Below are 14839 nucleotides of genomic sequence, written 5' to 3' on the forward strand. Positions count from 1 at the left end.
TTACATATCCTGTATATGATTTAACAGTTTAAGAGAGTTTGGCTAACCTACATTCACTTGGTCCCATTAATTTGGAAAAGAAGAGCCCCCCCCAAAAAAAAAAAAAAAAAAAAACATCCATGCTCTCAACTTATCAAGGCAAACTGTTAGAAAATAAAATTAGATTATATATTTTAATTTGTGACCATTCAATCATGAGCAAGCAAGGTCACATTAAACAAACAGATCCATTTGTTAATTTGATTATACATGCTAATTAAAGGACAGTGAATCATAGCAGATTTTAGCAACTGTAATTTCATTTGTGAGCAGATATTTTGTATCTAACGTATATACTGTAAAAGGGCAAAGATACGCCATGTTCCCTTTCTTTTATAAACTGAGAATTACGAGGTGTAGTTTTGCTCGGTGTCCATGCTCCCTTTTTCTTTTTGAAAATTATCTGTGGGGGGATGGATATATAGGTGGCAAATTGTCTTCTCTTTCTTTACGCTCTATGTAACTTTAATAAAACAACTGGATATGACATAAATACAAGGCTGTCATATAAATAGTATTCGTTCTTATTGTTCGCTTGGTAACAAGCGCGATGTATAATATCTCACACTATAAACAAATCACCAATGTCAAATCAATACACCCCCAACACTTGTGTGCTTTCAAACTCGTTTAGCGTGCCTTGCATCATGTATATACCAATGTGACAAATTTTGTATCCTAAATTGCCTGGAATATAAATATCATTACCTTTCCCCGCAGCATGCCACCGCTTTGTGATTGTCTATGGCCTATACGCCTTTGTATTATTTTATTTCAATTATTATTTTTAAGTGAGAATCATTGTAAAAAAAACAAAAACGAATATAATTCAAACAAACGTGCACAGTAAAAAAAAATAGCACGTTGTTTAAGCCTGTCACTCTAACAACAGGTTGTTTAAACTGTTATGTAATTGTTTAAACTTTTATACAACTTGTTTAAAAAGTTTAAACAGTTGTTTAACTAGTCTAAACATTTTTTAAAAAGTTTAAACAGTAGTTGTTAGAGTGACGGGCTTAAACAACGTGCTTAAAATTTTAAACAGCGTTTTTACAGTGTGAAATGTTGGTGCTACATGGAGGTGCACCCTATCATTTTGTAAGTGCATGGAAGGGGGAGGGGGCTTTTCTCCCCCCCCCCCCCCCCCTTAGTGGAAATAGAACACTTATAGAAGCTTCATATAGATTATGTATCTGACAGCACAACCCTGTACAAGTTCTTATTTTGTATCTGAAAGCTGGATAAGGTAATGGTTAGTGATCATAAACACACTTTATTTTCTAGGACAAGCTACACATTGATAAACTATGCTGAAAACCCTGAAAATTGCAAATGTATTTTGCGAGTTCGTAAATTGTACACATTGTCATCGTGTGCCTTCAAGGTTCAAATTCTTCCAAATAAACCCATCGGTATTGCATTCATTTGAGATTGATACACTTAATACTTTAATATCATGGAATGGATACCCGTTCGTTGGTTTTTTTTTTCGTTCCATTCGTCTCAATTCAATTATTGATGATATTCCCTTAGCAATCATAAAAGAACCTTCAAAGTACACTCTCTCCTTGCGGAATCAAAGATTTAATTTTCCTTCAGCATAAAAGAAATGAAACTCGGTCGTTTTGTCATGGGGAACTAACTTCATGATTGACTAATATATGCAATGTCATTTCATGGGATTCAGGGAGAGTATGGAATAAAGACTGCATTAATCACTTGATTAGCCTTGCCATGTACATGGTAAGGTTTCAAATTTATTCAATATATTCCATTCATTATTCAATAAAATATATCGTTACTTTGTGATGAGTGTCGTCCTTCATCAAAGCATTCAATGCGATAGACACACTATCACCAGCATGTATTATCTACTGAAATAAACTAAGAGTGGCATTTTCAGGGGGCGTGGTACGAATTTTATCAACTTGTCGTAAATGTTTTAATCTATTCATTGCATCACTTTGAGCAAATTCGTCTTTAACCCCCCCCCCAAAAAAAAAAAAAAAAAAAAAAAGAGGTGGAGAAATGCACTTTCTTGACTATTTTTTTTGGAATTTCATCTAACCTGTCAAAAGTAAAGTATAAATGCAAACTATATACATAATTCATAGGAACATCTTCATTGTAGAGAGTAACTTTCTTTACCCCTTGTGCATCCCTTCAGACTCCTGAATGTGCGTGTCTGTATTGCGTGTAACTTCCCCGGTAACTTCTTCTTTTTTGGAAACCCGACTTTTGTTAACCTCGCAAAATATTACACCAATAACTTTGAAAATGCATTTATTTTATTTTATTTATTTTCCTCAGCAAAGCTTGCTTATTTTATCTAAGTTTCACTCCACAGCCAGGTTGCTAAGAGACAAGGAGTAGATCTTATGCAAGAGTGAGTAGGAGATGAGAGAAGTGTGTGTGAGATTCTTCCTGTTAGAATTGAATTGAGATAATTTGCATATCTATTGTGTGTTGTGTCCAGGGTGGTAGACTTGTATAGGTCCCTTTTAGTGAGCTCAGTGAGCCTTTCTTTTTAACAGCTGCTTAAGATACTTTTGGGGAAATTGTAAAATTGGGAGGAGACCCCAGTAGCTTTCCACTAGTTTTCTGGCATTGCATCTTGGAGACTTTGTGTAACACACACCTATGCAATTTTGGGACAGTCGCCATTTTAGCTGCCATCTTGATAATTTTTTAATTTCAACTTTAAACAGAAAGCAGCCTTTCTTGTTTGATATTGGCTGGAACTTTTAGATACCTGTATGAGGTCAGATTTAGCTGAATGTATGCTGTTATTTTTATGCCTGTATTGAAGAAGCCATCGATGGTTCTAAGATCGGGATATATTCCAAGACCGGATAATTTCCAGGATCGGGACATTTCCCAAGACCGGGTCGCTTTGAAGACTGGTGAATTGTTTTAAGCTGAACATTATAAAGTGCTGACTCTGGAGGTTTTCGGTCAACATGTCACCTGACAGATAAGTTGTAAATAGCAGTGAGAGAGAAAGCAGGAGACTTTTCGTTACATTTTGAAACTAGCTTTCTAAATACCAGAAATTCTTGCAAATTGACATTTCAGAAAATAGACATTGATTATGAAGATGACTGAACATGAACAGTTTGATAGTGAGAAGAGTTTATTCGAATTTGAATCCGTGTAAGATATGATGTCGATTAACAGAGTTTTGAGCTAGAATTTAGGTGCATAATTTTGTTTAAGCTCAAGTTCATGAGTTAGAAGGATTTTGAAATGTAATCACAAAAATGTTGTGATAAGAGATACAAAGTGGTGAGAATGGAGTTCTATGAAGGTGGATTAATGCAGGATCCTTTCATAGGAATTTTTGGTAGTTGTTATTGTGAAAACAAAATGAAACAAAGTTAAAGGTTTAATTGATATTTTTGGAGGTAATTTTGCAGGTGAAAATGTAATACAATGAACGTTGAAGTTGGTGATTAGATCAGTGCAGGATCTTTTCAGTTATATTGGAGTTAAGAGACAGATCGAGAGTTGAATATTAGAGCTTGGATCAATGCAGGATCCTTTGATTGTAAACTTGTGAATTAGAGTACTTTTCAGAATATTTTATCATTTAGAGGTGTTACAGTTTTATTTCCCTTTTAAACTTCATACGTTGGGCAATATTGAACTTCGAAGAGAGATGTTTTGATATTGGAGTTTTGTATACTGAAATAAATTGTAAATTGTGATTTGATACACACTGAGTTTTACTTGAATTTTATTTGGAGTCCGCCCATGTGACAACCACCCCCCAAAAAAAATAGGGGGAGAAAGGCACTTTCTTGACTATTTTATTGTAATTTCATCTAACTTGTCAAAAGTAAAGTACAAATGCAAACTATATACATTACCATAATTCATAAGAACATCTCCATTGTAAAGAGTAACTTTCTTTACCCCTTGTGCATCCCTTGAGACTCCAGACCTGAATGTGCGTGTCTGTATTGCGTGTAACTTCCCAGGTAACTTCTTCTTTTTTGGAAACCCGACTTTTGTTAACCTCGCAAAATATTATACCAATAACTTATGACAACAACAGGTGCCGATTTAAACACAGATATGTTTGAAATTTGTGCAAGGGAAGTAATATGATTCAATTCTTTGATAATCCAAAGTGATTATTTTCTTTGAACAATACAACACGCTGATTATACAAAGAACTCCTATACAGCATACGTCCCACAAAAGAGGAAACCCGTTTTCAGAGATAGATTTCACAATAATGAAATATGTTTTTACTATAACTTTGATACTCTTGGTAAGAGTGGAATCCCATCTCGAATTTGAAACCAACAGCTAAGCAAATCGTTCACGCATGGCATGTTACAAATAATAAATATTGGGGCATGTCAGAAACAATTTGCGCAGAAACTCACGTGTGGATCTGAATCCACTCTCATTTAAGAGAGAATCTTAACATAGAATACAAAATAAATGCTAATGAGCTGATCGTCGAATAAGCACAGTCAACGTATCTCGAACCAATCTTGTCCCATTTTTCTCCGCAACCTGGTTTTGACATAAAAATTTCAAACTAGTCTTGCCCATTAATGCGTGACGTGTTCGTCTCCCGTCTCATGTTATTATTTATTTATTTATTTTTGTAATTATTATTATTTGGCGTCACCTGTGCCTGACAGGCGAAAAGCGAACTGAATCACCAGGGGCTCGTCTTACAAAGAGTTGCGATTGATCCGATCAATCTCAACTATGGAAAGCCAGCAACGTCAACATCTAAAAGATATGTTTGTTCAAAATATTTTCTGAAAATGACGTTATGTTCATACATTTACTGTTTTTCTTGACAATTCATTATGCTTCTCTTTGTTTTCAAAGGACATTGAGCAAATTTCCTGAAGGAAAATTATGACATTGATGGATTTCCATATACTTGAGATTGATCGGATCAATTGTAACTCTTTGTAAGACGGGGCTCTGGGGCCCGTAACACAAAGGTTAGCAATGATCGTATAACAATTTTCTACGATTGATTCCATTGACTACAATGTACGATCAATCGTAAAAATCAAGCGTACGATCAATCGCTAACCTTTGTGTTACGGGACCCCGGTCTCTCGTCCCGATATAACTGATTGGGGAGTGCAGGTGGACCACTACACCGGGTTTCCCCCCTACTGTTATACGAATAGTGCAGTGGGTTCTTAACGTGCAAATGTAGTGACTCTCCTCAACACAGGGCCTCCATTTAACGTCCTATCCGAGGGATGGTGTGTTTTTCACTGTATGTAACATAGCCTGTATCTATGGAACAGGTGAGAGATGTTTACATACAACGCAGCCTTCAGTCATTGAGAATACAACCTAATTTGGTAATATTTCACTGCAATATTATACCATCTTTTCATAACATGAGGAAAGATTTTATTAACAGTATTTAACTCAAATCGAATAATTTGCAATAACAATGATACATTTTGAATGAGACAAAGCAGAAAACTTAGTATAACTGAGACGGAAACGATTATCGCCATCTTGTCTAAACATTTCTCAAACTTGGAACCGGAAACCGAGTTGACGCCTCGAATAGTCCTTCAGATAAACCGACCTTGAAACATAACGTTATTTTTTGTTAGTCTAGGGGAAAACATTTTTATTCCAGTGAAAGTATGATGTCACAAGTGAGTAGACAGTGGTCCTTCCTGTCTGCTAAAGAAACCAGAAGTGTTTTTTTTTCTACCTGAGGTAAACGCCCAGTTGGTGAGAAAGAAACCGGGGAAAGAAACATTAACATCGATGATCTGCGAAGCTTTTTCCTCTCATACCAACGAAATAACATGAATGAAATAGAATAAAGTCTGGTATATTCACAAATATTAACACTCATTTCAATTTACATTATGCACCAATATTTTTTAATTGTGAAACTATGATTTTTTTCTCACACATTGATAATATATTTCGTTAAACAATAGATCAAGAGCCTTTCGAACCTTTACAAACTGAGGTGTGTGTTTTTCGAGTAGGTGGGGCATCATGTGAGATATATCATAATTGTAATGAACACATAATTTGCATAAAAAATGAAAGCGGATACCATTGACTAGATATTTCAGTCATGATGAATTGATGAGGTTACGAAAATAAAAATTTCACACCCACCCTAAGTGGCGGTGTCTCCTTGTAAGTCACAAAAAACATTGATATATAAATAGAAATATAATGACAATTATTGACATTGCATTCCCTTTGGGGTTGAGTTTAGGGTCATGTGTCTTTGTCCCAGTCTTTGTTGACAGAGCATCCGTTCTACCAATAGAAAATGAGAGCAACAGGTGAACGTGTGTGGGTCAATATCAAAGAGGTAATCACTGGTTTTTATAGATAAATATGAGAGAAAGGGGATCGAACTCCAGTGAGGAGGGGGCACTCGACTATCAAATCACAGAGACACCATTACTTACGAGACCAGAAAAAACGCGTAAATGTATAAAACGCGGTAGTGTTTGCTGCATGGTTGAGGACCGATATGCACATGTGAGTAAAAAAAAATATCAAACTGCACCCCCCCCCCCAATTAAAGAAGTTAATGTTGATTTTTCTCATTTCTAAATGACAAAAGAACATGGGAATATAGATGAAGAGGGTATTTCACCGTGGGGAGGGGGGGGGGGGGGTAAAACTCGTGGTCGCGCGAATGTGGACAACAATACAGTGACCCCCCCCCCCAACAAACTAATGAAGTGAATGGGTGCCGGAGACATATTATTACTTAACTATGTTAATGATTTCCTTCTAGCATTATAGAGATTTTAGAAAATATAATCAAAGTAAAGGCTTCGTAAAGTTGAATTGAATTTATTACCAAATCTCACTGTCGGTTACAATTACATGATATAGTACATCATATCAACAAAAACATTTGGTAATTAGAGCTTAAATAATAGCATAATAGCATTATCAGAGTTTAAACAATAATTTTAACTAAATCACATATTGTACATCAATTTTTTTTCAATACTGTGAATGCGAAACTTGTATTATGCCAACGAAAAAAATTATAAGATTAACAATAAGTGGGTGTATACCTTTTTATCGCATAATACGCACTGCAAAAACTCCGGTGTTGATTTAACACCAGCACGGAATCTATATATGTCCACACCAGAGAAGTATTGAAACAACACCAGTTTGGAATCAAACCGATTCTGCTTTAATACTAATTGGTGTTGTATAAACACCTATCTGGTGTTAGACCAAAACGAAACTGGTGTTGTTTAACACTTCTCTGGTGTGGACATAATAGTTTCGGACTGGTGTTAAATCAACACCACAGTTTTTGCAGTGCGCCTATAGGTCTATAAAATACTAGAATATATTTTTTAATGTTGTGCATGAAGTTGAGAATGTTCTACAAATGTTGTTTTTATTTCAAAACGTTGTGTGTGAATTCAAAGGTCATTTCAAAGTGCGCACTTTGCAGAATGTTGTTTTATAAAATAGAATGATTTCCTCCAACAGGTGAACTTTGTCCGATAAGCAATTGAAACTGTATTAGTTGGTTTGAATAGGAAAATGTGACACAGCGTTGTCAACCGCATAAAATATATGACTAACTGATTCGTTTTTTACTACATAAAATATTATTCAAAAGGGTTGAATATATCCACCTTCATAATTATTTTGCAGTACAACATAATTTACGTAGGCCTATTTTGCAACCAATTGAATACGAATTAGTTAAGGAGGCAAGTTTGTTGTTTAACGGTCACGTGATTACACCCCTGGAAGATAGTAATAATGATGATGGTGATGATGATAATAACAATAATAATAATAATAATGATAATGATAATAAAAATGATAGTAATAATGATAATACTGATAATAATAACAGCAACAACAACGATTTGACAATAAATAGTAATAATTCCTGATCATTTATGAAACACAATTTTATATAATAAGCTTTTGACCTGGTGCCCGTAACACAAAGCTTAGCAAAGATCGTACAACAATTTTCTACGATTGATTGCATTGACAACAATGTACAATAAATCCTGAAAATCAAGAGTACGATTAATCCCTAACCTTTGTGTTACATGGATCTGTCAATGAATCATCCTCCCATCAGGGTTGAGTGCGGCACAAAATTAATGTTTTCTGGCTTGGTAGTTCAACTTTAAATTCGTTATCCTGATACTACTTTGAATTTGCTCGATTCTTCATTATAATTCATGATTTGTATCTGACCTGGTTTAGATGTGAATGTGGTGAGCATTGTGTGTGTGTATATTTATATATATATATATATACTTTTTTTTCCAGAATAATATTTTATTGTTCGTATAGACATGGCACCTATACGTCCCAATTGTTCATGACGGGTCATATTTCATTAGGGATTTCAGCCAGCGATTGATGTTGTTGTGATAAGGTAAGAGGGAGATAAAAGTCTTTAAGGAGCGTGGTAGTAACACGATGATGGATGGAGAATACCGTTGTCATTTTTCATACTTTTAACCTGTTTTATTGAGGTGATCCGGACGAGAAGGTTGAGGGGCGCGAAGGCATAGGTTTCGATTCAAATTCTTTATTACGTGGCGTATCAAATGAAAATATATTACTTCCATGATTGTCATCGATGCGTTTTTAAACCAGTTATCGCATTACAAATGGATCGGGGGTTTCAACAATTTACTTGTGGACGAAAAAAAATTATGTAGGCCTACATTTTTGCCTCCTATTCTTCTTTTAAAATTGTCTACATAGAAGTATACCCCATTTCATAGTTAAAGACAATGGACAAATAAAGCGAAGGTGAGTGATGGGTTCAACGATCAAAATGTAGAAAGCTCAGTATAAAGAAGAACCTTTTATCAACCAAACTAAAGCCTTAGTAAATGTCTAACCTGTAGAAAATTCAGATAAAATCAGCTCGATAGTTCAGGCAGCATCAACTGAAAAAGAACTTCGACAGTTTGAAAACAGTCTGAAAACTTACCAGTTTTCCTTTAAAAATAATATAGGCCTATTGGTATCGGGTCAGAGTAGCTGAAGTTCCAGAACTCTTATTTTCCTTGAAAGCTTTGGGGTTGTGCTTCTATGGGAATAAGATGAAACCCCGAGTGTGAATAGGTCGATGAAGAGGGCAAAGTCAGACAGCTGGCACGATCATAAAATATGACATATCATCAAGGAGATAAGAAGATTTATTGATGCATCCAAGACAAAGTACCTATATAGGTATCGCTATGGACCTAGGTCCATGGTATCACTTACTGCATGCCTGCATCGTGACTGCATAAAACAGTTTAAAGGGGCTCAAGAAACAGATTTGAATGTTAAAAAAACAGCCCTCAACGTTCAATATAATTATTAAAAACAATTTCCAGGGTATCGTATCTTATCAAAACATTTAAATCAATAGATGGGAGAGATGAGAGAGAGAGAGAGATGTAATATGATAAAAGGAAACTAATAAATATTCTTAAACGTCTCTAAATATTCAAACCTCCACCTAAAAATGTAAGGCAAAATTCGGATATAGTAATGTGGGAAATAGCACATAGTGAACTTTGTAACTGCTAGAAGGACTCCCGTATTTGCCAGAAGTTTAACTTAAAAAAAGTCTCAGAACTGTGAACCTCGATGGAATCTATAGTGGACCCCGACTGAGTGTATTTATAATTTGCTTGTAATAACACTCAACGACATGATTTCACTTCCACTCGAGAAAAAAATTACATATTTGTAGTACAATCAGACTGTGTACAAAGCTCTTAATTGCGGTTTCTTTATATGATATTCCATGTAAAAGGCATGAACACTTTGCAATCGAGTTATAATACCCTTTCCTGGATATCAATCATTCTTGAGTTATATGAAATATATATTATGGCATTAGTATTGTCTATATAACTTTGGGCACGTCTCCCACATATTATTTTATTCTAAGAAATAAATGAAGATATGAATCCCTTGTGATCTTATCTATAGATTTGACATTGATGACTCGATCATAAAACATAATTTAAAATTTTAGGTTGAAGAGAGAATACATAGTTTAAAGAAATCTGAATTATAAAAATCAGTTAAATTTTGTCAGTTTGAGACATGATGAATAATTCACTTTTATCTGGTATCGCACCGGTATAAACCCATCTCAACGATACCCTATCAAGCATAAAGAAGGAACCACTCCTCCCTATTATTATGGCCCGACTAATCGGATTTGGGTCTTGCTAGCTAATATTTGTGAAGAGGTTTTAATCTGGTTAGTAGATATGATCAACAATTGTTTTGGAAGAGATGGCATACATGACATGATTATATCCATGGCGTCTATATCATTCTGATGGTTGACAACCGTTGTATAACTATGTTTGCTATTTCAGAGCTTTCTTTCTGAGACAGTACTGTAAGTATTGACCAAAGTCAATCCACAGAAGGTTTTTCAAGAAGTATTTGTTTTAAATGAAACAGAATAAAGCGCAACCACTGACATTCGACATGTACTAAACCTTGTTCTATAGAATCATTGTAGATGAAAGTAAAGCAAGAAAGTCACGTGGTTTCATCGTTATGTGTACCAAGAATCAACACAAAATTACTTATGCCCGAGACGCCTTTTTTGTAGATCCGCGTAACAACGTGAACCATGCAACAAACGCAGACAGATTCTGATGATAACAGATCCATCAAATTGTTTGAAATATATTTTTATCACTATAGGCCTAGGCTATCTGCATTCCTGCCCGTTGTACATAATCAGTTTTATTTCATCATGATGTTTATTAGCATGATCATGATGACATCTCTTGCTTCTCCACTAATTGCTGATAATAAGTCGCTGCCCTGACTCACGTTCTCTCATTTTTAAAGACGTAATTTCACTGAATTTGATTTCAAATCTCAGCTATCCTATTGAAATGAAGACGATGACCTAATGTAACCCCCAATTATCCGGTTCTTTCTCCGTATTTTTATCGCCATTATAGTGCAATTATTCTCTTGAAACTACTGGTCTTTTATATTAATCCACTGAATGTCCAAGATAGGATGCAATAAAGCAGTAATTGCGTCTATAGTGTACTTATTATAGTAGACCCATATAGAGCTGTGTTTAATAGCTCCATGGTAGACCTATTACCATGACAGGCGGATCAAAATATGTTCTTTGTCATTTTCTTAAAAGTATTTAGCTATACGTCTTATCATTTTGTGGAAGAAAAGATTTGAGTAATTTTAGAGATTACAGACATCTGTCTTTTCACATTACCAACAACAACCTTCTGATACTAGAATGTTCAAAACGTAAAATTTGTTGACCAATAAATGAAGAAAAAAAATTGCCGACAAAAATTAATGTAACATGGTTTCAGAAAGCGTGTTCACATAGTTGACTATGCTAATAAGTTATTCACACTGTTCAAAAGCTCCAATTTACTCGTGAAAATTATTTTAGTGTGTTGTGAACAGTTTGTGTTCTTCCTTAATGGTTCCTCCATTGATATCTGTTAATAGTGTCGCCCCAGTCCTATCATTCCCCCTTTATCTGATCACGTGAGTAATACTTTCTTCTTTAATATATATATATATATATGATGTTCAAGGGAGGCATCATGGTGTCTAGACATCACCCAATCACATTCCAAAGATGCATTGTAAATCCCACATCACTCATACATCAGAAGAGATGGACAGATGGAATTCTCCCTCCTCCTCCTTATCGCAATCTTGATTTCTTTCCCTTTTCAGGTTTGCAATGTTGATTTCCCAACTACCTCTTTTTCAATCACTAACTTAATATCATTCGCGCAAAATAGTTCTAGAGGTACATTATTATGTAGGGCAACATCCCGATTGAATTTGTGTGTTTCAATTCTCAATTCTCCTTTAAAGCTTGAGAAAGGAGGTTTAGCCAATAAGGAGTGTCATTGTAGTATTTTATTCCAAGGAAAATCACGACAAAATGGACTAATAACATCAAAGTATTATAGGATATCTCATTTCGATTTGTGTTTTTTTTTTAAATTCTAGTATGGTTTAATACGTTTATCTCCACATGAAGTACGTGAACTCTGAAAAGAATCACCCCAAACTGTTTTCATGTCAGTATGGAAGCGTCGTGGTGTAGCGGTTCTGACTCTCGCCTTGTAATCAGAGGGTCGTGTGTTCGAATCCCACCATGGCCTACAGCGTCCTTTGGCAAGGCGTTAATCCACACTTTGCCACTCTCCACCCAGGTGTTAAACGGTAGGATGTGAAAGCCTATATGTAGTATGCCTAGCAATTGAGTCTTGGAACTCTTGTTGGAATGCTCCCCAGGGAGTGGAGAAGGTGCATACATTGTATACGGGCATGCAAAGATCCGATGACCGGGGTAATAATGTCTGTAAAGCGCTTAGAAACGTCGTTCCGATGTATCAAGCGCTATATAAATGCGGAATATTATTATTATTCATCCAATCCCCGATAATTCGGTATGTTTACCCAACAATAACTGAAATCCTCCATCTCCCTCTACAAGTTCATCCATAAATGCCAGTATCCGTCAATATACAGCAAACCATTATCACTCACACAAACTTCATTGATTTCCATGAAGCGGAGTGAATTCGAAGTACAAGTGTGACCAAAATGGGACTCTCAAAGGGGTATGGGCGGGAGCACTTACTTGCTTGGTCGAGTCCGTTTTTAGAATAGATCCTCACGCAACTTGAACCTCTTTGTGGCTTTCAATATAATCTAGAAAAGCCTTTATCATTGCATTTACCTGTTTATGGACGGATCAATGGTAGGGCTTGCGCTTCGATTATCTACTTCATTAACTTCATTAATCATCTATTCATCCATTAAAAGGGATTTAAGTAAGCCCTAAATGATGTTTCCTAATCAAATTATCGGTTATTGTGGGGATAATCTCATCTTTACTCTAATCCCACCCCCTTTACTTGCACTTTCTTCCTTTTGGATTTGTGATATTATCAAGTCAGGTCCATGAAAACGTATCACCACGGTCACAGGCAAGAGCATGAAGACAATGAACTGAAACGTCTTTTTTATTCGAGCCCCCTCCCCCTTCCTCCTCTCCCTTTCTCCTTGTGGTTTATTGTGCACTTAGGCTGATTAATACTCGTATTATCATCTCGAATATTTACAGATTCTTGATCAGAATCATCGAAGCTATGAAAATATAAAGCAAAATTTAAATGTGCTGAATACACTGTAAAAAACTATTGGGTGAACGTTTTACCACCACGAGTGTAATTATGTGTCCAACCAATTTGGGGCAGAATTTTACCCAATGCGGGAAGCATATTGTCCAGTTAAACTTAGGTTAAAAAATAAGCAGCAATTACTTTAAAATGGGCAAAATTTTCATCACACTGGATACATAAAAATGATCATCATGATCATTTAAATATTCAAGTTGTCCATCTCATCAGTTAAATACATTTTGAAGAATTTGTCAAATTTTCATTCAATCGTCACTCAATGCTTCTGTCATGATGTAGACAATAATATCAACGCCTAAAACAATTTCACTCTTGACCAAAGAAACAATATAAAACATACAAAGTTGCCCATGCACCTCAGTCTGTTTCGATCAGTCGGCCTAATGATTCGCTTCAAATTATACACAAATCCATCATGACCTTTGATCAAGCAAAAAGTACGTACTGCAAAGAAGGATGTTCAAACAACTCTGAGTAAACTTTAAATCCAAAGAATTAACAAAGAATTATAACATTGGCTTGGATGATAACGCTATCCATGATATTAATATTCAAATAACGTACTCTAGACGAAGAATAACTTTGATTTTGAAAACTTTTGTCGCTGTTCATTATACTAGAAATATATGCGTTTGAGTAATGTTATTGTTAGGTTATTGTTAGGGCATGGATCAAGTGAAATTAAAACGACTCACCCTTTTCAATTTCAGTTTCCACTATGCCGTATAAGATGGGCAATTGCGCGAAATAGTCATCACTGGATCCTGCTAACCCCTGACATTGTTGCCTCTCATTTTGATATTTCTCCTCAAGCAGTGATACCGTTAGATTATATAAATCCATTGTTCGTTTATCAACCTCCTCTGGGCCGTCATCTGTTGGTAGGGCAGTAAGACCAAGTTTGCTGAGTATTTGTCCCTTGATGGCAGCGATCCTCCTTTCCTGATACTCCTGGAGATCAAACTTACATTGTCCACCGGCACCAAGACCGTCGAAAGTCAGGGAAAGAACTGCTAAGCCAAGCCATGACGCCAAAAGGCATCGTGTGCATGGCGTACTGATTGATGAAAACATGGTTTGCTGTTTTTTTACCGTCACTTCAGTTTAAATTTGAAAAATTAATAAGTTAAAAAGCTGCAGATATTTACACTGTAACTGTGAAAATGTCATGAGTGATAATTCAATCCTGGACTAAATATATGCACATATATTTATACACTGAAACTGCGGCAGTTGTCATTAATGGTTATTCAGTCATGGACTAAACCAAGTTGCAACATTTACCTCAATGATTTAGCTGAAAGACACCAGGACAAGTGTTGGTTTGGAATGATTTCTAAGGAATTTAGATTATTCTACCAGGTAGAAAAAACACAAAATGATGAAAATACAGTCAAACATTAGACAGTTTTGTCACGAATCTTATTCATTTTGAAACTCATTCGCGCTTCCAAAATATTGATGAATACGGATCATGCTCAGAAGACAGCTATCAGACTGATGACATCATATCATGCCAATGATCATCAAAAGGTGTTTGTAAGACGGCGATTAATTTGAAATCCAATAAGGTAAATTGAAGA

At 35.5% G+C, this 14839-nt stretch overlaps 1 protein-coding gene across 1 annotated transcript in view; it reads right to left on the reverse strand.

Moving 5' to 3' along the window:
- LOC129264215 (transforming growth factor beta-2 proprotein-like) overlaps positions 1–14330 on the reverse strand; it is a 37372-nt gene extending 23042 nt beyond the window's left edge. The window contains exon 1 of the mRNA XM_064101509.1: positions 13952–14330. Coding sequence (XP_063957579.1) covers positions 13952–14330 — 379 coding nt within the window. The remainder of the gene's footprint in view (positions 1–13951) is intronic.
- Positions 14331–14839: the final 509 nt, after the last annotated feature.

Source organism: Lytechinus pictus, chromosome 7 (assembly GCF_037042905.1).
Source record: "Lytechinus pictus isolate F3 Inbred chromosome 7, Lp3.0, whole genome shotgun sequence".
NCBI lineage: Eukaryota > Metazoa > Echinodermata > Echinoidea > Temnopleuroida > Toxopneustidae > Lytechinus > Lytechinus pictus.